The 21,729-nt window shown below is 49.4% G+C and overlaps 1 protein-coding gene across 1 annotated transcript in view; it reads right to left on the minus strand.

Annotated features, from left to right (window-relative positions):
* Nucleotides 1-328: 328 nt before the first annotated feature.
* Nucleotides 329-21,729, minus strand: part of LOC116188772 (extensin-like) — a 46,492-nt gene continuing 25,091 nt past the window's right edge. Inside the window, exon 2 of the mRNA XM_031518245.1 lies at nt 329-883. Within this exon, the coding sequence (XP_031374105.1) occupies nt 329-883 (555 nt within the window). The remainder of the gene's footprint in view (nt 884-21,729) is intronic.

Genomic DNA, 21,729 nt, shown 5'->3' on the forward strand with positions numbered 1-21,729 from the left:
TGGTCCCGTCATATCTTTTGAACTCTGGAATTTTGATCTTAGGGGGCAGCCGCATGCCTGGAAAGAGATTCCAGTCACCGTCACTGAAATCAAAACGGGGGTTGCCTACTTGGAGGGCTCGAATGGTTTCCTCCATTCTCTTTATTCTCCTCTCCTGTTTATTCTCCGCTTCGGGAGGAACGTTTGTTGGTAGAGCTGGAGGGGCAGCCTGAGTAGGCGTGCCCGGTTCAGTGGGAGGAATGTTTAGGGGCGGTGGAGCAGGGTAAGAAAAGCTTATTTGGGGTTGTGGAGTTTGGAAAGGAAATTGGTCTGTAGTGGAAACAGGAGCCTATGCGATCGTGACCGGAGGAACTGTCGGTGGTGGCACAGTATAGATTGGAGGATGCATTGACACGGTTAGCGGTGGCAGTGTATGCATAGTAGAGTCCGTGGATAAGAAAGCTGCTGGTGGCAACGGAATTGCTGTTGGAGCAGGTGGTGGCGGTAAAGGATCATTGATCGGATGGACCGTTGGTGCAAACGCCATTGCTGAAAAAGATGCGTCTTCAACCTCCGAAACAAAGGTTGGAGTGACTGTTGGATTTGGATCGACAATTGGTCTATGCTCCAGAGGCAGAGTAAAGCTCGATGAGGCCTGATTCTGATTCCTGAGTATGGCCATGAGCTCAGTCATGTTGGTGGCCATGTTGGCCGCCAAGTGGTTCACCATTCCTTCTAACGCGGTAAAACGTGCGGACTCCACAAGGTTGGACGCCGTTTGTGCTGTTGGTGGAGGATGTCCGATAAGGATGCCTGAATGCGCTGTAGATATGTCTGTGGGCATTACAGGTGATGTAACTTGCGTCAGTGGTGTTTGAGAATGTATCGGCGTTGGCGGAGTATCCTGTTCATGAATGGCGAGTTGTTAGTCTTCTGCCATCCTTATTCGTGCACGAGTCGGATATCGATGGGACGCCAGTTGTTAGTACCTGTATGTGTAAATGTATGAGTGTACTTATTATGCTTTGACTATCTTCAAAATACAATGACAGTTTATGAATACATGAGGTGCATAAGTTTGAAAGTACTAATGCCATTACATCAGTTTGATTCATATTCTATAATTTATAAAGACAGTCTGCTTGAAAAGGAAACATAAATATTAAACCGCCAACTATTACAACCCATAGCTGAGTGAACGCTGCGCGGGTCCGGTGCGGGGCAAAAGCGTTAACAAACTAAACCTAAGGATGAAAGACCTTGCGAGCTTTTGCCCGCGCTCGGTCCAGCATAGCGTTCAAACGCGCTATCTCCCTGTCTTGGTTCGCTATGCGTACGCAAATTTGAGCCAACTCACTCTGAAGCTCTCTGTGATCAGTGAGTTCTACGCGAATATCCACAAGCTCACAACGGAGTCAATCTCGCTCCTCTCTGATGGACTGCAATTCTGTACGTATGGCTCCTTGGACTGAGCTCTTCGCGTCTGGAACGTCTGCATGCGGTGCGTGAGGAATCCGCGGCAAATGTCGCCGACGAACGGTTGTGAGTCCCTGCGGATGGAATTGCGCCACATATGCTACGGTAGCTGAGAAAGCTCGTTCGTTGTCGGTAGGGTGCTTCGGGAAATAGAGCTCTTGAACGGTGCGCGTGTTCCATAAATGTTGAACTTCTCTAATCCGCAGAACCCTATCTGGAAGTAAAGTTATAATATCCGTCCACATGAAGCGGTGTGGAGTGCGATCTGCCTCTATAGGAATATCCTGTAAGCCGCCGAGTTGTCTGATGACTCGGGCTGGGAAAACAAGTGTGCTCCCCAAGTGACTGATCAGAGGAAGTCCTATGACTGAAGGACATCCAATGGTCATGGGACCACCGGGATTCCAGCGAGCAGCCCACAAAAACTGTGCCGGGGTGAGTCTCTTGAAGAATTGGATCCAATCGGTGTAATCGCGATCGGAGGGCCGAAACACCTGAAGTAGGCGAGCAATGAGCAAATGCTCGTCAGTGATGTAGGAAAAGGGATGTGATGAGCAAAACGGCCTGATGTGTGCGAGGAGCCAAATCTGAAGAAGATGCGGAGCTCCTCTCATTCTACCACATCGAACCTCTCGTACATAGTCAAGAGACCGAATGGTTTCAGCCAAGACAGCTTCTACATAACTACGGCCTCCTACCACTTGGAGGATGACTTGGGCAAGTGCCCCGTCTATGAGGTTCGACGAGTGGGGGAATAGGATGGTCCCGAAGATGAGCAAGAGGAACCCGTGACAGGCGTCACGCTGGTACGATTCTCCCCTGGCATTGAGAGAACGAACATGTATGAAGTCTATGAGGCATGTGGTCCTAACGCTATGCTCCCATCCATGCTGAAGCTCAAGACGAATTTCTTAGTCGCGGAGATCTAAGAGGATGGCGAGTCTACTCTGTATCGTGGCGAACTGGTTGGGCACCACGATGTCGAGGGTCGGCATGGGTCGCTGAATGAGTGCCGCATACTCCTCTACTGTAGGAGCTAGCTCTGACCCCTGAAAACTGAATACGGCCCGCTGAGTGTCCCAAAAACTAATAGCAGTTCTGAGTAGGGTCCAGTCAATGGGGGAATCAGCGAGTAATGGCAAGTCTCCTATGATGAGCCGAAGGAATGCACGGTCAACTGGGCGGAATGTGTTCCAAAGACGAGCAATGTCCGCGGATGGCATGATGATGACATCGAGCCTAAGACAGGGATGCGAGCGATCCATCTTTACCTAATGGAGAGATGTTGGTTTAATGTTTATAAACAAACTGATGTAATGTCCTAGGTTGTTTTGAAAACATGCATGCAGTGCAGAAAAGTAGAGTATATCTGTATCTATTACAATGTACATCGCTCATTGTAAAAAAAACAACAAATGGCCCGCCTAAAAGAAAACTAGGGGCCGACTCAAAGACCAGACTTTGGGTCGGTTGACGGCGTGAGGTTATTTTTGGTCCAGCATGACGGTCCCTGTTTATGTATGGTTTCAGTGTTCTACTGGGAAAACCACTAACTAGGGATGGGGGCTCCTGATTCAAGGGGATCAATTCCTTGAAATCGAGCGAGGATCTTTGGGGGCCAGTTCGGTGGCAGAGCCAACTCGATCCGTTCCCTTACTCGGAACCTCTGACTAACCTAGCTTCCTAAATTGGTGCCCATGGGATTTCGGGCATTTGGTACTTAGAATTCCGCTAGGATGATGCAATGCAAGTGCAGAAAAGTAAATGTGCGTAAAATAAATGTGCGGAAGGCAATAAATAAACATGCAAGCAAGCAAACGGATCGAGCCTGAACCCACTAAGTATGTCCCCAGTGGAGTCGCCAAGCTGTACGGACCTGAATGTGGACTCTCGTCGGGGCCCGCATTGCGCGCTTTTGGATCGCACGGCTTGGGAGTGTCCACCTTCCCGTGGGGACGCGTGACGGACACGCGTGAGAGAAGGAGTCGCCACTTATCATTTTACGACCCGAAGGTTGAGGGCGGATAAGTTACCCGGGTCTAGGGGTATGGAACACCTAGTTGTTGTTAAGGCATTGGTCTGTGCGGAACATGAAAATCCGTGTTCGGGGGTTCATGTTACGTGCGGGCCTATATCCCGCATGCCCTTTCGGTACTCTGGCTTACTAGGCTTGCATGTTTTATGATTTACCGCATGAATTAAGCTGCACTCGGCTCGCACGTTTTGACACCGGAAATTCGGTGAACTAAACGATGTCGGTTGAGAAGCCGAGAGAGAATTAAACCCTTATGTCGGGGAATTGGTTCACAATCTTGCGTTACAGTTCATCTAACCATGGAGGTTGAATCCCTGCGTGAACCAAAACCGCGAGTTCTTGGGCTTACTTTCCTTTGGGCAAGCATTAAACCGATTCGATTAATTCGACTCTCGGACTGTTCGCTCACCGACTGGAATTCTTACAGAATAAATGTACAAAATAAAATCCTTACAATGCTCTCGAAAACAATAAATACAAATTACAAATGGCCGAATTCCAGTCGACTCGCGTTCGATTATTATTCCACTCTAACTCACCGTGAGTTTAGGGAAAAGACCGAAGAACTGAAATTCAATGGACGCGCTCACTGAATAGGGCGTTGGACCCTGTGAGTGTTGATTGGGGCGTTGGACCCTGTGATCGATGATTAGGGTGTTGAACCCTAATATTATTCGGCCTAGGGATCAGGCTCGACCCGCATGGCAAACAGGTGCGGAAAGATAACACGCAACATGTTAATAACAGACAAGGTGTTTTGTTATTATCGAGTGTACGTGTTTTAACAAGTTTATTAATCCAAGGGCGTTTTTGCAAGCAAATGCCATATTCTAAGCAATCAAACACATGCCAATGTTTTAGTATTCTGCTTTTGTTGGAAATTTGGAAAAGAGAATCGAATCTCATGTGTGTGGATTGCTTTTATAGTGATTCGGTGTTGTGACACTGAATTACCACTGAATTGATCCGAACTTGTATTTTGACTCTAGATTTGGAACCTAGAGTTCCGCCTAACCATTTTCTAAGATTTGGTTAAGTCGAGTGAAATGATTAGTCCGATAATTGTATTTTGATACAGAATACCCAACTGACATCTTAAACTGCGCTAGGATGTCGGCAAATCACGAAATGATGTTCTTGCCCTTGATTTGAAAATCTGTTTTCAGAAAAGGAGAACAACACAATAAGGATTTGAAAGTATGAGGGTTTTGAAAAGGGCATTAACACCGTTTTGTAATTCGTCGACGCGAGTTACAAATTAATATCTAATTCGTGCAAAGTTGTTTAAATTGAATGAATTAACCGTGTGAACGTCCCGATTAACCCGTTCGTAGAATTAATGCCTAAGGTTATTGCCGAATGCTTTAATTGTGAAAACGATTCGTGATTCGACGACCAACACGAATCCGTAAGGATCAAGGATATTTGGTCCAATGACCGAAACTACCCTCGTAACTGAATGGACCTGAATGAGTCAATGATACCCGAATCCATGCATGCTTTGTTTTGAAAAGACATGTAAACGATGTTTTAACATGGGAATCGTGGAAACATAGAAATTACAATTTCATACAATCCGAGAAATGAATTAAACTCGAAATAAAGAAATCATTCTTGATCCAAAAAGGCCGAGAAGCCCTCGGCTTCACCTTGTCAAAGATGGCCGAATACTCTCATGGCTCGATTCAAATCACAAACAATTTCCTTGTTTTGGTTTAATCATTTTTCGCATGTTCAAACATCAAACATGATGAATAACACGTTTTTGACAAAAGCCGGTATTTCCATGATTTGATTAACTCATTTAAACATGCAAACATTCACAAACATGTTATTTAAGGAATCGATAAAATAATACCGGCTTCATGCATGCAAGAACAACAAAATAAACTCGGAAACTAACTTGGATCGGGCTAAGGAGACCAATCTTAACCCGAAAAGAGCAACTTAAGTCTCGGCCATTCCATTTAGAGACTTGGCCGTGAGCTTGCTTTCCATTTCCGGGTCGGGATGGTCTTCCAAACGACAATCCAAACCTTTTTCCGACATGCTAGCAAGTTATAAAATGGTAAACATGCATAACATAACATAAAAAGTGTATAAAAATGAAGTCTTGCAAGTTAAACATGCATAAAATACCATAATACTCCATAGCCATGCAATAAATGTAAAAAGCCCTAACTCCTCTAAGTCAAGAGTGATTTACCTAGCCTCGGGATACGAGGAAAGAGTCGGGGAAGTGTTCGAGAGTCGGGTGACTCGGTTGAACGCTTGGAAGAGTGCTCGGGTGCAAGGGCATGCACGTTCGGGGAGTTAGGTGCACGGGGCGTGCGGCTGGAGTGCACGGCAGGCGCGCGAGGTACCCGGGGGCACGGGCAGGCGCGCGGACGTGCATGCGTGCGCGTGGGGAGCGCGGGCGTGCGAGGGGCACGTGGCGTGCGCGCGGGGCGCGTGGGCGTGCGCCGGCGTGCGCGCGGCTGGCGTTGGCGTGTCACTATTCACCCGAGAGTAGCGATTTCACCCGAAATGCACTATTTGACCTGAAACAATAATTTAAAGACTTCAAATGGAAAAACCAACTTCACCAATGAACTCCATGGGTCCAAAATGAGTGGGATATGAAGTTTGAGAATTTTTGAGCTTAAGTCGGGATGATGAACATCGGCTTCCGACTTAAGAACTCAAGGTTCTCTTTGGATCTTTTCGGTTCTCTTTTCTTTTCCTTCTAAGTGCTGAAGTTTTCTGGTCCTTGAGTGTTCTTGGCTATGGAGTTTGAGAGGATTTCTTGAAGGAGAAAGGTTGGAGAGAGTGTGTAAGAGGAGAAGTGATTATCTTAATCACTTTTGGGCCATTTATAGGCAAAGCTAATGGGTAATTAAGCAAAAGTAAGCACACTTAAGCCTCCCATTAGCAAATTTCGGTTTGCCTAATGAGGATGAGGATGAATGTGGACCAAGTGTTCTTGATGAAGATGATCCAAGAGCATTTATGAGCATTGATGAGTATTGAGTGTTGTCTTCAACCTCTCCAAGATATTTTGGCTAAGAGAGGGCAAGTTGGCTTCTTGCATTGAAGAAGAAGAAGAAGCTTCTAGAGCAAAGGGTGACTCATCTTGGGTAGCCCGTGGGTCCCACGACTGAAGACGAGAAACCGGAAAAAAGCTGGGGTCTCGATTGATCGCGCATTCGAGGCTCGTGGTTCGAACCGAATGTTGAATTATCGATATACGCAAGGAAACGGGTTTAAAGAGTCCGAGATTGGCATTTTCCGTGAGAAATTGCCAAATGTCTGTATGAGGCTCGGAAGCCGGTTTTGCTCCTTTTAGGCATTCAGAGCGAGGTTGCCCACTTCTGACAGCATATCTTGTATCTGCATCACACGTCGGTCATTTTGACATAAATTTTCAAATTACGTGGGCAGTTGTCCCTTAAGCCGGTAAATGCAAATATGGAGCTGGAGATGTCTTAGGAGGCCGAAACTGGATTTCTCAGATTGCTCTCTGAGTTTCTTGGGCGATCCGGAGATCACTGTGATCTCTGTTTGCCGAGATTGGGCCTCTAAGGATATGAAAAGTACATCTGAGACCCTTAAAGCATTGCTCGAGGGGTTTAGATGAGTTGTGTGATTCATTCCGACGATTACACATTGAGCCTTGAGAAGGCTAGCATTGCGTAAGGTAAGCATCTGGCGTCAAGTTTCCCCAAAGAGGACCTCCGGATATGGATTTTCACTGAAAATGGCCTTTTGTGCTCCTCGGAGGTTACTCGGGAAACCGTGAAGGGTTTTGCTGTCTGTTTTGCCCAATTGCGAATGTCCGCTGGAGTTTTCAGGGCAATGTAGTGTGAACTTCGTTTGCCGTAATTCCATCAGACCAGTCTCCGGTTACGTTCTTTCGAAGAAGGGTATGCCCGTTTTGTCGCTCGGAAGTCATTTAGGGTGTTTGTATGGCTTCCAAAAGACAATCTGAAGCTCTGCACGTGCTCTGTATGATTGTGGGGCGTGGCCGCATCTGATATTTGGAATTAACTTTTCTCCGAGAAACCGGCATTTTTGGACTTGCACTGAAAAGTTGTCTGTATACAGAAAGTTGTTCTGTATAGAGCAGATGATTTGCAAAATGCCTTTGGGGACACTTTTCATCTGTTTGGCATTGGAGTGGATTTTTGGAGTCCAATATTGGCTATCTTCCGATGATCGAGCGAACTATCGGAAAATAGAACTGTCCGTGTGATATACTAAAAATGCCGGTTTTGGATATTGCTGAGCTCTCTAGTCACTCTGACGCTCCTTGATGACCCCTAAAGTCCTTCTGTCATATGCATGTGTCATTTGCCGGATTTTGCCGACTTGAGGATGAATAGTGATTTTTCTGCTCTGTTAAGTCGTTTTCTATACTCCTGCTCAAGTCATAATCTGGACCATTGCTGATGTCGTTGTTTGGAAAGGTGAGCCAAAATGGGGTGCTGACAACCGTGGTACGAAGACATTAAGAACTTCTTACAAACCGTTCGCCGATCGCCGCGATCGAAAGACTCTCAGACGCCTCGCGATACATTATTTTTTGAGCGGCGAGATACTCTACCGCCGTTCCTTTGACTCCACACTCCTCCGATGCATCGATGAACACGAATCACGACGTCTCATGGAGGAAATGCACGGGGGAAACTGCGAACCCCATATGAACGGTCTCATGCTCGCTAAGAAGATTATGCGCTTAGGCTACTATTGGTCCACCATGAAGACTGATTGTGTGAAGCATGTTAGACATTGCCACCGATGTCAGGTCTACGCCGATCAGATCAAAGCGTCGCCCAATGAACTACGCCCCATGACGGCACCATGGCCTTTCTCAATGTGGGGAATGGATGTTATTGGCCCAATCAACCCCAAAGCGTCTAACGGACATATGTTTATCTTGGTGGCAATTGATTACTTCACCAAATGGATCGAGGCTATCACTCTCGCGTCGGTCACTGCAAAAGCCGTGGCCCGTTTTCTCAGACGCGACGTCATTGCCCGGTATGGGGTCCCGGCAACGATCATCACGGACAACGCCAAGAACCTAAACAACAAAGTAATCGACAAGCTCTGTGCCCAATTCAAAATCCAACACCGCAATTCCACTCCATACCGTCCACAAATGAACGGTGCAGTGGAAGCTGCGAACAAGAACATCAAGAAGATCATTGAGAAAATGACGGTGAATTACAAGGACTGGCACGAGATGCTACCTTACGCGCTCTTGCCATACTGAACATCGATCCGGACCTCCACGGGGGCGACTCCATACTCCTTGGTCTACGGCATGGAAGCAGTCCTCCCAATTGAGGTTGAGATCCCTTCCATGAGAATTCTTGCCGAAGCCGAGCTCGAAGAAGCAGAATGGGCAAAACAGCGTTACGAGCAGTTAAACTTCACCGATGAAAAGAGGCTAAAAGCACTATGCCATGGACAGTGTTGTGCGCACCCGAATTTAATCTCGTCGGGGCACGCATGCGCGAAGCCTATACAACGCGGCTTGGGAGTACCCACCTTCCCGTGGGGATGCGCGACGGACACGCGTGAGAAGGAGTCGCCACTTACTGTTTACGACCCGTAGGTCGAAGGCCGTTGAGTCGCCCGGGTCTAGGGGTACAAGGTACACCTAAATGCTAAGGCAATGGTCATACGGAACCAGAAATTCCGAATTCGGGGGTTCTATTACGTGCGGGCCTATATCCCGCACGCCCTTTCGGTACAATAGTTTGCTAGGCTTGCTGTGCGCATCCGAATCTAATCTCGTCGGGGCACGCATGCACGATGCCTATGCAACGCGGCTTGGGAGTATCCACTTTCCCGTGGGGATGCGCGACGGACGCGCGTGAGAAGGAGTCGCCACTTACTATTTACGACCCGTAGGTCGAGGGCCGTTGAGTCGCCCGGGTCTAGGGGTACGAGGTACACCTAAATGCTAAGGCAATGGTATACGGAACCGAAAATTCCGAATTTGGGGGTTCTATTACGTGCGGGCCTATATCCCACACGCCCTTTCGGTACTCTAGATTGCTAGGCTTGCCATTTTGTTTATTTACCGCGTGATTTAGGATCGCACTTGACTCGCCTGTTTTGACATCGTAAAATCGATTAATCGATTGAGTTGGACCAGGAATCCGAAGGATGAGTAACCTTGTGAGTCAAGGAATCGGTTCGCTATCTTAGCGTTACAGTTCTTCGGACCATGATGGTCGATTCCCTGCGCGAACCAAGGCCGTGATCATCTGAGCTTACTCATCCCTTGGTGACGATGGACCGACTTAACTGACTCGACACTCGGACCTCTTGCTCATCGATCGAGATCCTTACAAGTATATGAATAAACATACAAATAAGATCCTCACAATGTACACTCGAATAATTACATAACACAACTGAATGAAATAAATGGATCCCGATCGGTTTGCATTGGGCCAATATTCCGCTCCGGCTCACCGTGTGTTTTGAATAACCGATAAACAAATTAAGGCAACGCGAGCTCAAGGAGCCGGGGGTCGGGTCCGATTGAACCGATGGTTTGCAGGAGAATCGATTAGTTCCCGCTGTAACCGTTGGACCAATCGAGCTCCCGGGTGATATCTAAACACGTTTCACGCGCTCAATCCAAATCCGCCTTCCACATAGGCCGTATTCGGAGTGCGACGGTGAATCGAGGCTAGATCCCATTCCGCACTCGGGTTGCACGCGCTCGGTGAGTTAAGAGGCGTTGGACCTCGTGTTCGGTGATTTGGGGCGTTGGACCCCGTGCAACACGTGACCTATGGGCTCGGGCCCGAACCGCAATAAATCATTATATGCAAAGACAAAACAGAGGAAAACTGATAAAACTGACGTAACACAGACGACAACTGACAATTGTCCGTGAATACAGACAAGTGGTGTATTAAGTCGAATGTACGTGATTTAATCAATTATTACCCGTGGTTGATTGACAAACAATGCATCTAGGCTAGGCAAACATAGAGGACGGGCTAAGATAAGGTTCTAAACCAATTATATGTGTGTGTTTGTTTTATGACTCTTATTCAGTTAAGTGTCACTACGGTTTCACCGAATTAGCCAAACTCGTGTTGTGACTCTAGATTGGAATCTATCATTCCACCTATCCATTATCTAACATTCGATTAGGCCAAATGTATGATTAATCCGGTTTTTTTTATTGTATATTTTGTAACTGAAATAAAATGATCCCCACCAAATCTACAATAGGAAGAAAGAAACACCGAAAACGAACGAAATGGACCGCGCGAATGAAACTCGCACCCGAACGGGTTGTCCTTTCTCGTTCGTAGTTCTAGGTGTTTCCAACTCCCTAAGCCTAGGTATCGGTGAATCACGGAATGACGATCATGCCCTTGGATGATAAAATTGCGAGGTTCGGAAATAAATTGGAGATCGCGTCACATGAAGGAGTCTAAGAAGGACTCGCGTGCTCCGACTCGGGCCGCCTCAAATTGGGCCCAGACTCGAGTCATAGCACGTGAGTACTCGTTGGACATCAATTCTATTCGTGTTATGTGTCTCGGTATTTTGAAATTGTGAGCTTTTTTAATGGAAAAAGAAAGGGCATTCACGCCGTTCCATAAATCGTCGATGCGTTTACAAATGGGCGACCAATTTACCCAATTACTTAGTCCAAGTGATTTAATTAGCCGAGTGGCACGTCCCGCTTATCCCATTTGTGAAATTATTCGATGTTTATAGATTTATATCATAATTAACGGGCTTAGTAGATGCTTACTCAAAAATAACACATCTAATGAGTAATTGATATAGGATTGATAATTAAACGACAAATACAATTGCAAAACAATTTTAAGAACCGACTTTCAAGCGGATAAAGAGGCCGGTCTAGACTCGAGGAGAGTCATGGGACACTCGGCCACATCCCTAGGGAAGTGACCGAATACCTCCTTGACTCGTCCCCGGATCTTGGACGGTCTCTTACACCGGTTTCAATCGTTTCTTACATTCACAACACGTCAATCAAAATAATGATACACGTTTCGGTTATCTCGACACCATTATAGTCATAACCACATGAATCACACAACACGCACGAACGGGTTATTCAAACGGAAAACAACAAAGACGACATTGGCTCAACTAACAACTAAATGGGTAAAACACGGGAATCGGCCCGTCTCGTGGTGGAAGAAAACTTCCCGGACTCAAGTGGTCCAAGGAAGCTCTCGGCCACATTCCTCCAAGGAGGGCCGTGAGCTTCCATGGCCCACACGAGTCGGGAAAATTTCTTCGGCCCTGATTCGGATCCCTCCCCGTCATGCCATCGTGTTACATACGATTAAGGATAGAAAAAACATAGGAACCGACCCTTTTCGGAAGGGGGGAGACCGCCATAGCCTCGGGTGGGCCAAGGGGACTCACGGGTCTCTCCCTAAAGACTTGGCCGTGAGTCCCATGGCTCAATCCGTGGCCAAGGGAGCCTCTCCCGTCCGGATCCGAGTCGTTTCCCGTCACGACACGCAAGGTTAAACATTATATGGACACGGCATGGTCATACATAGGCACATAACGGACACACGTTGCATGGGAATGCATGGGAGGCCTAGATCCGAAAGGAAAATGGAAACTTTCATGCATTCGGTTCTTTAAATCATATGAACGTCTCATGCAAACAAGAATCGAGGATCCTAGCTTCTCTAAGTTGTAGAGGGATGTTACCTAGCCTCGTTGCAAGAGGAAAAGAGTCGGGGACGCGGCCGTGGGAGTCGCGAGACTCGGATTGAAAGCTACGGGTGGGTGACCCGAGTGGGAGCGCAGCCGCGGCAGTCTCGGGAGAATGGGCCGGCACGCGAGCTCCGGGCACGGCAAGGTGCAAGGTCGGGCTCGTTGGACTCCTAAGAGGCGGATCTAGATGACCATAAGCAGACCCGAACGTGCCAAGGCCTGAACAAACCCGAAAACGTGAGAGAAAGTTCGGTAAAAATGTGAGGAACCCGGTAAGAGAGAAACGAACGAAACGGAGGTTGTGCACGGTTGGTCGGCCCTTGGACCGTGACCACCTCTTCACGGAGGAGGGTGAGGGTTGTAAGGAACCCTTTGAACGTGATGACACGACTCGCCGAAGTCGTGGAGTGAAATGGCACGTCGTTGGTGGCTTGGTACGCGCGGCTAGGGGTCTCGGGACCCGATTATGTTCACGGCTGGAACGGGGTGTTGGGGACCTCCAATCGAAAATCTAAGCCCGGAAATGGACTTAGGGGGTGAGAAATATGTAGGCTAGGATGTTTGATGATTTTTGGCTTAAGTCGGGTCGGGTGGTTACCGGAATACCGGGTGGTTTCCTAACGATTTTGGCCGGTTTCGGCCTTGGCAAAGGGCTGGACGGAACTTGGAAGTGGGCTGGGTTTGAGAGGACCCTTGAGAGAGGTTGGCTTGAGAGAGAGTGAGAGTGAAGAAGTGATTAGAGTTAATGAGGAATGGGAACTTGTAGAGAGCTCTAATGGTTCGGTTAAGGGGAACTAATTGCGATTTAGAAGGCTAAACATGGGCTACCGAATTGCTTAGGGTGGCTGCCGAAAATTGGAGGGAAGATTAGGGAGGGGTTTGTGTCATGTAGAGTGTGGGGGAAGCAAGAGGGAAGTGATGGAGTGATGGATGTGTAAGAGGAAGTGAAAGAAGTGAGTGAAATTTGAATTGTGTGGTGGGGGAGCTTTGGAGCCGCCGGTGGGAGGGAGGAGCCGCGGCTTGGGGCTGTCAATTCGGAGCCATGGGTTTGAACCGTGGCTTGGGGTTGAGCCGCGGCTTGACGGCTTGGCTTGGCTGAGCTGTGGGCCCCATTCGATTGAGAGAAAAGCCGGAAAATGCTTGAAACTTGATTGAGCTTGCATCCGATCTTCGATGTCCGATTAATTTGTAGATTTGGAATGCTTGAGCGACGAGGATTTGAAAGAGCCCAACATCTCCGTGCGTCGTTGTGAACGAACGTTCGGGCGACCCGGCGCCTCGTGAGTCGGTTTTGCCCCGTTTGGACATTCGGAGCGGAGTTTAGCGTCCCTCGATCCCCGATTGCTCTTTGTGCACCCTAACATTTGTTTCGGCGATCCTTTTGCCCCGTGGGGGATCGTTGGCTCATCGCTCTCGGTCGAGGGCCGTTGGCCCGGGAAAACCTAGGGACTTTGTCCGGGATTTTCTCAGTATTCTCTGAATGTCTTGAGGTGCTCGGGGATCGTTGTGATCTCTGTCTTCCGTGAACGTGCCCCGAAGGCTCGCCGGGAGACGTTCATGACCACTGAAACGTTCCTCGGGAAACCATGTCGACTTCCGGAAGGTCATATGAAGCTTGTTCCCCGACCTTGGTGGTCCCTGGGTGCCTGTAGGCCCGTTTTGGGGGGCCGTCTACTTGTCAGTGGAGCGGGCCCCGGGAGCTCTGTCAGAAAAAAAGCGTCCGTGAGAGGTCGGGGTGTCCCGGCTCATGTGGCTTGCCCCGGAAATGCGTCTGGACGTGTCGTTGGTCACTTTGGCACTGAAAGGGATTTTTGGAGTCCCATATTGGGCACCTTTTGATGCTTCGGTGACTCGATATGAATAGTACCACAGTGCCAGCCCCGTCGTTTTGGGGAATTCCTTGTTCGTTCGTTCTTCTGATGGCTTTCCTCCTCTTTTCTCAGTGGCCTAGCTCTTTCTCCTATCGCTCATGACCCCGTGCCCGCCTATTTGCCTCTGATTGCCGGGTGATGAATAGTGTCCCGGGCTTCGGTCGGGAATCCCCGTGTGGGAAGCCGGTGGGCCAAAATGGGGTGCTGACAGCTTGCCCCTCTTTGGTTGCATGCTCGGTTAGAGGATGTAGCCAAAGATCATGAGAGGCACCCTTTTTGGTCCCGGCGACCGCCTCTGTCGTCATTCTCTGTAATAGTTTGTTCCCTCGTGTTGGATACTCAGGGGGGATGTGCAAAGGTGCCCGAACCTGTCGTAGGGTAACCACCTGATTAAGAAGCGAACATTATGTAATGCAGGTGAGGGGTCTAAGCCCGCACGACACCATGTGCAGGGCCAAAGCCCGTGGAAAGCAGTAAAGTTACTAAGCCGAAGCCCGTAGAAAACGGTAAAGTCATTAGGCCGAAGCCCGTGGAAAACGGTAAAGTTATTAGGCCGAAGCCCGTGGAAAACGGTAAAGTGGACGCGAAGTCCATGGACGCGGAGTCTGAAAAGCAATAAAGTTACTAGGCCGAAGCCCGTGGAAAGCAGCAAAGTTACTAGGCCGAAGCCCGTGGAAAACGGTAAAGTTACTAGGCCGAAGCCCGTGGAAAGCAGTAAAGTTACTAGGCCGAATCCCGTGGAAAGCAGTAAAGTGGACGCGAAGTCCATGGACGCGGAGTCCGGAAAGCAATAAAGTCACTAGGCCGAAGCCCGTGGAAAGCAGTAAAGTTACTAGGCCGAAGCCCGTGGAAAGCAGTAAAGTTACTAGGCCGAAGCCCGTGGAAAACGGTAAAGTGGACGCGAAGTCCGGAAAGTAATAAAGTTACTAGGCCGAAGCCCGTGGAAAGCAGTAAAGTGACTAGGCCGAAGCCCGTGGAGAGCAGTAAAGTGACTAGGCCGAAGCCCGTGGAGAGCAGTAAAGTTACTAGGCCGAAGCCCGTGGAAAGCAGTAAAGTGGACGCGAAGTCCATGGACGCGGAGTCCGGAAAGCAATAAAGTCACTAGGCCGAAGCCCGTGGAAAGCAGTAAAGTTACTAGGCCGAAGCCCGTGGAAAGCGGTAAAGTTACTAGGCCGAAGCCCGTGGAAAACGGTAAAGTTACTAGGCCGAAGCCCTTGGAAAACGGTAAAGTGGACGCGAAGTCCGGAAAGCAGTAAAGTTACTAGGCCGAAGCCCGTGGAAAGCTGTAAAGTTACTAGGCCGAAGCCCGTGGAAAACGGTAAAGTGGACGCAAAGTCCGGAAAGTAATAAAGTTACTAGGCCGAAGCCCGTTGAAAGCAGTAAAGTTACTAAGCCGAAGCCCGTGGGAAGCAGTAAAGTTACTAGGCCGACGCCCGTGGAAAACGGTAAAGTGGACAATGTGCAAGGGGGAGCAGAGGCGGGGATCCGCGTTAGGTGGTGTGCCAGAGGTGTTGGCAGAGGCAAATTGTCCCGCCCCGAGTCGAGCTTGTTATTTGTCGTTCCCTCGAGCTAGAGCCAAGAGGATTCTTTGTCATGCCCTCCGTTTGGTTCGAAACCCCAATCTGTCGCGCAAACCAATCGTGCATTCGTCAAGAAGGAGATGCCCCTTGGAATTCCCAATCGCACCTGTGCATGGAGGCAGGGAGACCTACAAAGGATGTCAGTTGCACTTAATCGGCGAAACGGGGTATATGTAAGAGAAATCTATGTAAAGACGTGTCGGGGATTTGATATCGGTGACCATTGCAGGGTGGTCGTTTCCCTATCGGAGAATGGCTTTTTTTGGAACGGGTAGCTCGTAGAATATGTGTGTAAAGGTAAAAGGAGGGATCTTATGGGATCCTCCAAGTCAAGGATACGTTGATTCGACCCCCATTTTGAAGCGAGTCTCGAGCCTGGAGAGCCGAAGAGAGTTTGCTTGCGTCGGAGAGTGCCGAACCACTACTCGGTGTAGCTTCACAGGGAAAGTGTCGCTTTTCTTTCGTGGTCGAGCCGACATTGTCCCCTAACTTTTGCCTAGGCCGCGGGATGCGCAATAGCCTAGCGGGGCATTTTATTTGATTTTTCCCACATGAATGCTCACCTTTTGCTACGATCCCCCATGTTTGGGTGAGATCGCACCCCTCGAGTCCTCTAACTTTTGCCTAGGCCGCCTGTACGGACCCGAATGTGGACTCTCGTCGGGGCCCGCATCGCGCGCTTTTGGATCGCGCGGCTTGGTCGGAACGTCCACCTTCCCGCGGGGGCGCGCGTCGGACACGCGTGAGAGAAGGAGTCGCCACTTATCATTTTACGACCCGAAGGTCGAGGGCGGATAAGTTACCCTGGGTCTAGGGGTATGGAACACCTAGTTTGTTGTTAAGGCATTGGTCTGTGCGGAACCGGAAAGTCCGTGTTCGGGGGTTCATATTACGTGCGGGCCTATATCCCGCACGCCCTTTCGGTACTCTGGTTTGCTAGGCTTGCATGTTTTATTATTTACCGCGTGAATTAAGCTGCACTCGGCTCACACGTTTTGACACCGGAGATTCGATGAACCAAACGATGTCGGTTGAGAAGCCGGGAGAGAAGTAAATCTATATGTCAGGGAATTGGTTCACAATCTTGCGTTACAGTTCATCGAACCATGGAGGTTGAATCCCTGCGTGAACCAGAACCGCGAGATCTTGGATTTACTTGTGTCTGGGCGAGCATTAGACCGATTCGATTAATTCGACTCTCGGACCGTTCGCTCACCGACTGGAATTCTTACAGAATAAATGCACCAAATAGAATCCTTACAATGCTCTCAAAACAATAAATACAAATTACAAAAAGGGTCGAATTCCAGTCGTTTTGCGTTCGGTTATTATTCCACTCTAACTCACCGTGAGTTTAGGGAAAAGACCGAAGAACTGAAATTCAAAGGACGCTCTCACTGAATAGGGCGTTGGACCCTGTGAGTGTTGATTAGGGTGTTGGACCCTGTGCTCGATAATTAGGGCGTTGAACCCTAATATTATTCGGCCTAGGGATCAGGCTCGACCCGCATGGCAAACAGGTGCGGAAAGATAACACGCAACATGTTAATAACAGACAAAGTGTTTGTTATTGTCGTGTTTACGTGAATTAACAGATTATTAACCCAGGGGTGTTTTTGCAAGCAAATGCCATATGTTAAACAATCAAACATGTGCCAACGTTTTAGCATTCGGCTTTGTTTTGAGAACTTGACAAAAAGAGTCAAATCTCAAGTGTGTGGATTTCTTTTACAGTTGTTCTGTATTGTGACACTGAATTACCACTGAATTAACCAAACTCGTGTTTTGACTCTAGATTTGGAATCTAGAATTCCTCCTAACCATTATCTAGTGTTTGGTTAGGTCGAGTGAAAAGTTAATCAGCATTTCGCATGTTTTCTGACAGAGATAACCGTTCTAGTTACCCGAGTCTATGTTAGGATAATAGAAACTCATCAGTTAGATAAGAAAAGGCTATGCAGATGAACCTGCACCTGAACAGGTAGCCCATTCTTATCCCGTACTGTAGTGTTTCTGTCATGCTAACCCTAAGGGTGTCGCTGAATTGTGAAAAGACGATTTTGCCCTTTATTTGAAAATTGTTTTCAGAAAAGGGGGAAACATCGCAGTGCGGGCCACCTCGGCCTGTAGCCGGTGTCAACCAAATCCCTGGATCGTCCAGGGTTGTGCAAGAACCCCGAAAAAGCCAAAGAACCGGTCGATCTGCCCGGAAGTGATCTAGAAAGATCTTCTGTATCTTGACCTGAGTTACCTGGAATCAGGTAAAAACTCAAGTTGAGACACAGAAGCCCTTTCCAGATGTCCATGCTACATCGGACCGCGCGTTTCGGGTTTTGAAATTGATAAGTTTGAAAAGGGCACCAACGTCCTTTGACGACTCGTCGACGCGAGTTATCAATTAATGTCCAATTCGGGTAAACTTTATCAGTGTGAAGTGAGTTTAATCGTGTGAGCGTCCCGATTAACCAGTTTGTGGCATTAATGCTTAAGGGTTGTGCCGAATGCATTAATTGTGAAAACGATTCGCGACTCGACGACCAAGACGATTCCATAAGGATCGAGGATAATTTGGTCTAATGACCGAAACTATCCTCATAACCAAATGGACCCGAATGAGTCATCGATACTCGAATCCATGCATGCTTCGTTTGAAAGAGTCTTTACATGATATTTTAATGGGAATCGTAAAGACATTGAAGTAAAACTTCACATCATCCGATCAACAAATTAAACTTGAGATAAGGAACTCATTCTTGACCCAAGGAAGGCCAAGAAGCCCTCGGCTTCATCTTGTGAAGGGTGGCCGAAGGTTCTCATGGCTCTATCCGAGTCACGAATGATTTCCTAATCGTGGTTTAATTATTTCTCGCATGCTCAAACATCAACCGTGATAAATAGCACCCTTTTTTAACAAAAGCCGGCGTTATCACGATTTGTTTAGCTCATTCAAACATACAAACATTCACAAACGTGTTAATTAAGGAAAAGGATAACATAACACCGGCTTCATGCATGCAATAATGATAAACAAACTCGGAAATTAACTTGAATAGGCTAAGGAGACCGATCTTAACCCGAAAAGAGCAATTTAAATCTCAACCCTCTCCTTTAGAGAATTGGCCGAGACTTAATGTGCCATAATAGGGTCGGGATAGTCTTCTTTATGATGATCCAAGTCCCTTTCCGACATGGTAGCAAGTCCTAAGATAGTGTACGTGCATAATATAACATAAAATTGCATAAAAATTAAATCTTGCAAATGAAACATGCATGAAACACCATAATACTCCATAGCCATGCAAAAATATAAAAAGTCCTACCTCCTCTAAGTCAGAAGTGTTTTACCTAGCCTCGGAATACGAGGAAAGAGTCGGGGAAGTGTTTGAGAGTCGGGTGACTCGGTGGAACCCTTAAAAGGGTATTCGGGCGCAAGGGTGGACGTGCACGGGCGTTGGTGGGCACTGACAAGCGCTGGTGTTGGGCAAGGACGTGCGCGGGTGACGGGCGCGGGCGTGCGCGGATGGCGGGCACGGACGGGCGCGGGTGACGGGCGCGGGAGTGCGCGGATGACGGGCGCGGGCGTGCGCTGGTGACGGGCGCGGGCGTGCGCTGGTGACGGGCGCGGGCGTGCGCTGGTGACGGGCGCGGGTGGCGCTGGATGATGAGCCCGGGAGTGCGCGGGTGATGGGCACGGGTGTGCTGGTGAAGGGCGCGGGTGGCGCTGGATGATGAGCACGGGAGTGCGCGGGTGGCGGGCACGGGTGTGCTGGTGAAGGGCGCGGGTGGCGCTGGATGACGAGCACGGGCGTGCGCGGGTGACGGGCGCGGGTGTGCTGGTGATGGGCGCGGGTGGCGCTGGATGACGAGCACGGGCGTGCGCGGGTGACGGGCGCGGGTGTGCTGGTGATGGGCGCGGGTGGCGCTGGATGACGAGCACGGGCGTGCGCGGGTGACGGGCGCGGGTGTGCTGGTGATGGGCGCGGGTGGCGCTGGATGACGAGCACGGGCGTGCGCGGGTGACGGGCGCGGGTGTGCTGATGATGGGCGCGGGTGGCGCTGGATGACGGGCGCGGGTGGCGCTGGATGATGAGCCCGGGAGTGCGCGGGTGATGGGCACGGGTGTGCTGGTGAAGGGCGCGGGTGGCGCTGGATGATGAGCACGGGAGTGCGCGGGTGGCGGGCACGGGTGTGCTGGTGAAGGGCGCGGGTGGCGCTGGTGACGAGCACAGGCGTGCGCGGGTGACGGGCGCGGGTGTGCTGGTGATGGGCGCGGGGTGGCGCTGGATGACGAGCACGGGCGTGCGCGGGTGACGGGCGCGGGTGTGCTGGTGATGGGCGCGGGTGGCGCTGGATGACGAGCACGGGCGTGCGCGGGTGGCGGGCGCGGGTGTGCTGGTGATGGCGCGGGTGGCGCTGGATGACGAGCACGGGCGTGCGCGGGTGACGGGCCCGGGTGTGCTGGTGATGGGTGCGGGTGGCGCTGGTGACGCTCGGTGACGGACGTTGGTGACGCCCGAGGGTTGCGCTCGGTGACGCTCGGTGACGGACGCTGGTCACCCGAGAGCTCCAACTAGTCCCGAGATGCGGGATGGGATCTTCAAGAGTCGGGTTGGACCGTTGATGGGTCGGTTTTGAGCTGTTTTCCGTTGAACAGACCCGAATGGCATCAAACAGACCCGGCTGAAATATTGGACAGACCCGACTGGCACAAGTCGGGTCGGACGTCGCCACGGAGGCTCCCGATGGAATTTTGAGGCAAGGTCAGTGGCTCCTGACTCCTAACTGACCCCCGGAGGTGACTGTGGTGGTCGTTTGGTCCCAGAGTTATCGGGTCGACCCGTACAGCCCTGCAAAGATCACGGAAAACAGAGTACGTCTGGAAATTCGGACCCGTCTGGCACCAGTCGGGTCGGACGTTGCTACGGAGGTTCCCGATGGAATTTGTGAGCAAGGCCAACGGCTCCCGACTGCTAACTCACCTCTGGAGGTGGCTGTGGTGGTCGTTTTCCGAAAAGAGTCTCGGATCAACCCGATCTGCAAGAAAACCGCACAAACAGTCAGAAATTTCGACCCGACTGGGCAGTCGGGCTGTTTCTTCTTCCTGGGGTTAAACCGACGGGTTTTTCTTGGGTTTCTTGACTTCTTGACACCCTAGGGTTGTGTGGGGAGGTGTTTGATGGGTTTTGGTAGCTCAAACCGACTTGGAAAGGCTTGAAACCCGGTTTGACATTTTTTACCCGAGAAGGACCAATCTGTCCAGATTTTGTTCAAGGCTGGTTCTATGGCTTAGAGGCTTCAAACTTAAAATCTAAGTTCAGAAATGGATAGAGGGGCTCGAAAACATGTGGGATATGAAGTTTGGTAAAGTTTGGATTCAAGCCGGGATGGATTCCGACTTAAGACTTTGCCCGGTTTTGCTTGGTTTTTGCTTGCTGGAAATGGCTGAAGCTTGCTGCGGTTTGCTATGGAGTTTGAGAGCTTTTGAAGAGTGAGAAATGCTAGAGAGAGAGTGTTTTTAAGGTCCCCCTTAAGTTAATGACATTTGGACAATATATAGAAAAGCTTAAATGCAAGATTAGTGAAGAAAAGTGCAATTAGGGCCATGGATTAGTGGAATCCGAATTTCTTAAGGAAATATCAAGCTCAATCCTCATCCATTGCATTAATGGAGAAGAGATAAGAGCATTGATGGCTTGGATGGGAAGTTGGAGTGTTGAATTGAAACACTTAGATATTTTGCAAAAGGAAGACAAAGGCAAGTTGTCTTCTTGGCTTGAAGAAGAAGATGACAAGAGAGGGGTGATTCTTCTTGTCTTTGGCAAGGGGAAGAAGGTCCCGTGGGTCCCACACGGGATTGGAGGTGAATCGGGAATGCTCGAATGTCGATCGGTTACGTGTTCGAGTTTCGTGACTTGAAAGAACGTTGTATCGACAATGTGTGTGAGAAAACGATCCCGATAAGCCCAAGATTGTCAATTTTTGTGGAAGAATGCTTCGGGTGCGTACGAGGCTCGGAAGCCGTTTTTGCCCGTTCCGGGTGACCAGAGCGAAGTTAACCGCTTCT

This window comes from Punica granatum, chromosome 8 (genome assembly GCF_007655135.1).
Source record: "Punica granatum isolate Tunisia-2019 chromosome 8, ASM765513v2, whole genome shotgun sequence".
Taxonomy (NCBI): domain Eukaryota; kingdom Viridiplantae; phylum Streptophyta; class Magnoliopsida; order Myrtales; family Lythraceae; genus Punica; species Punica granatum.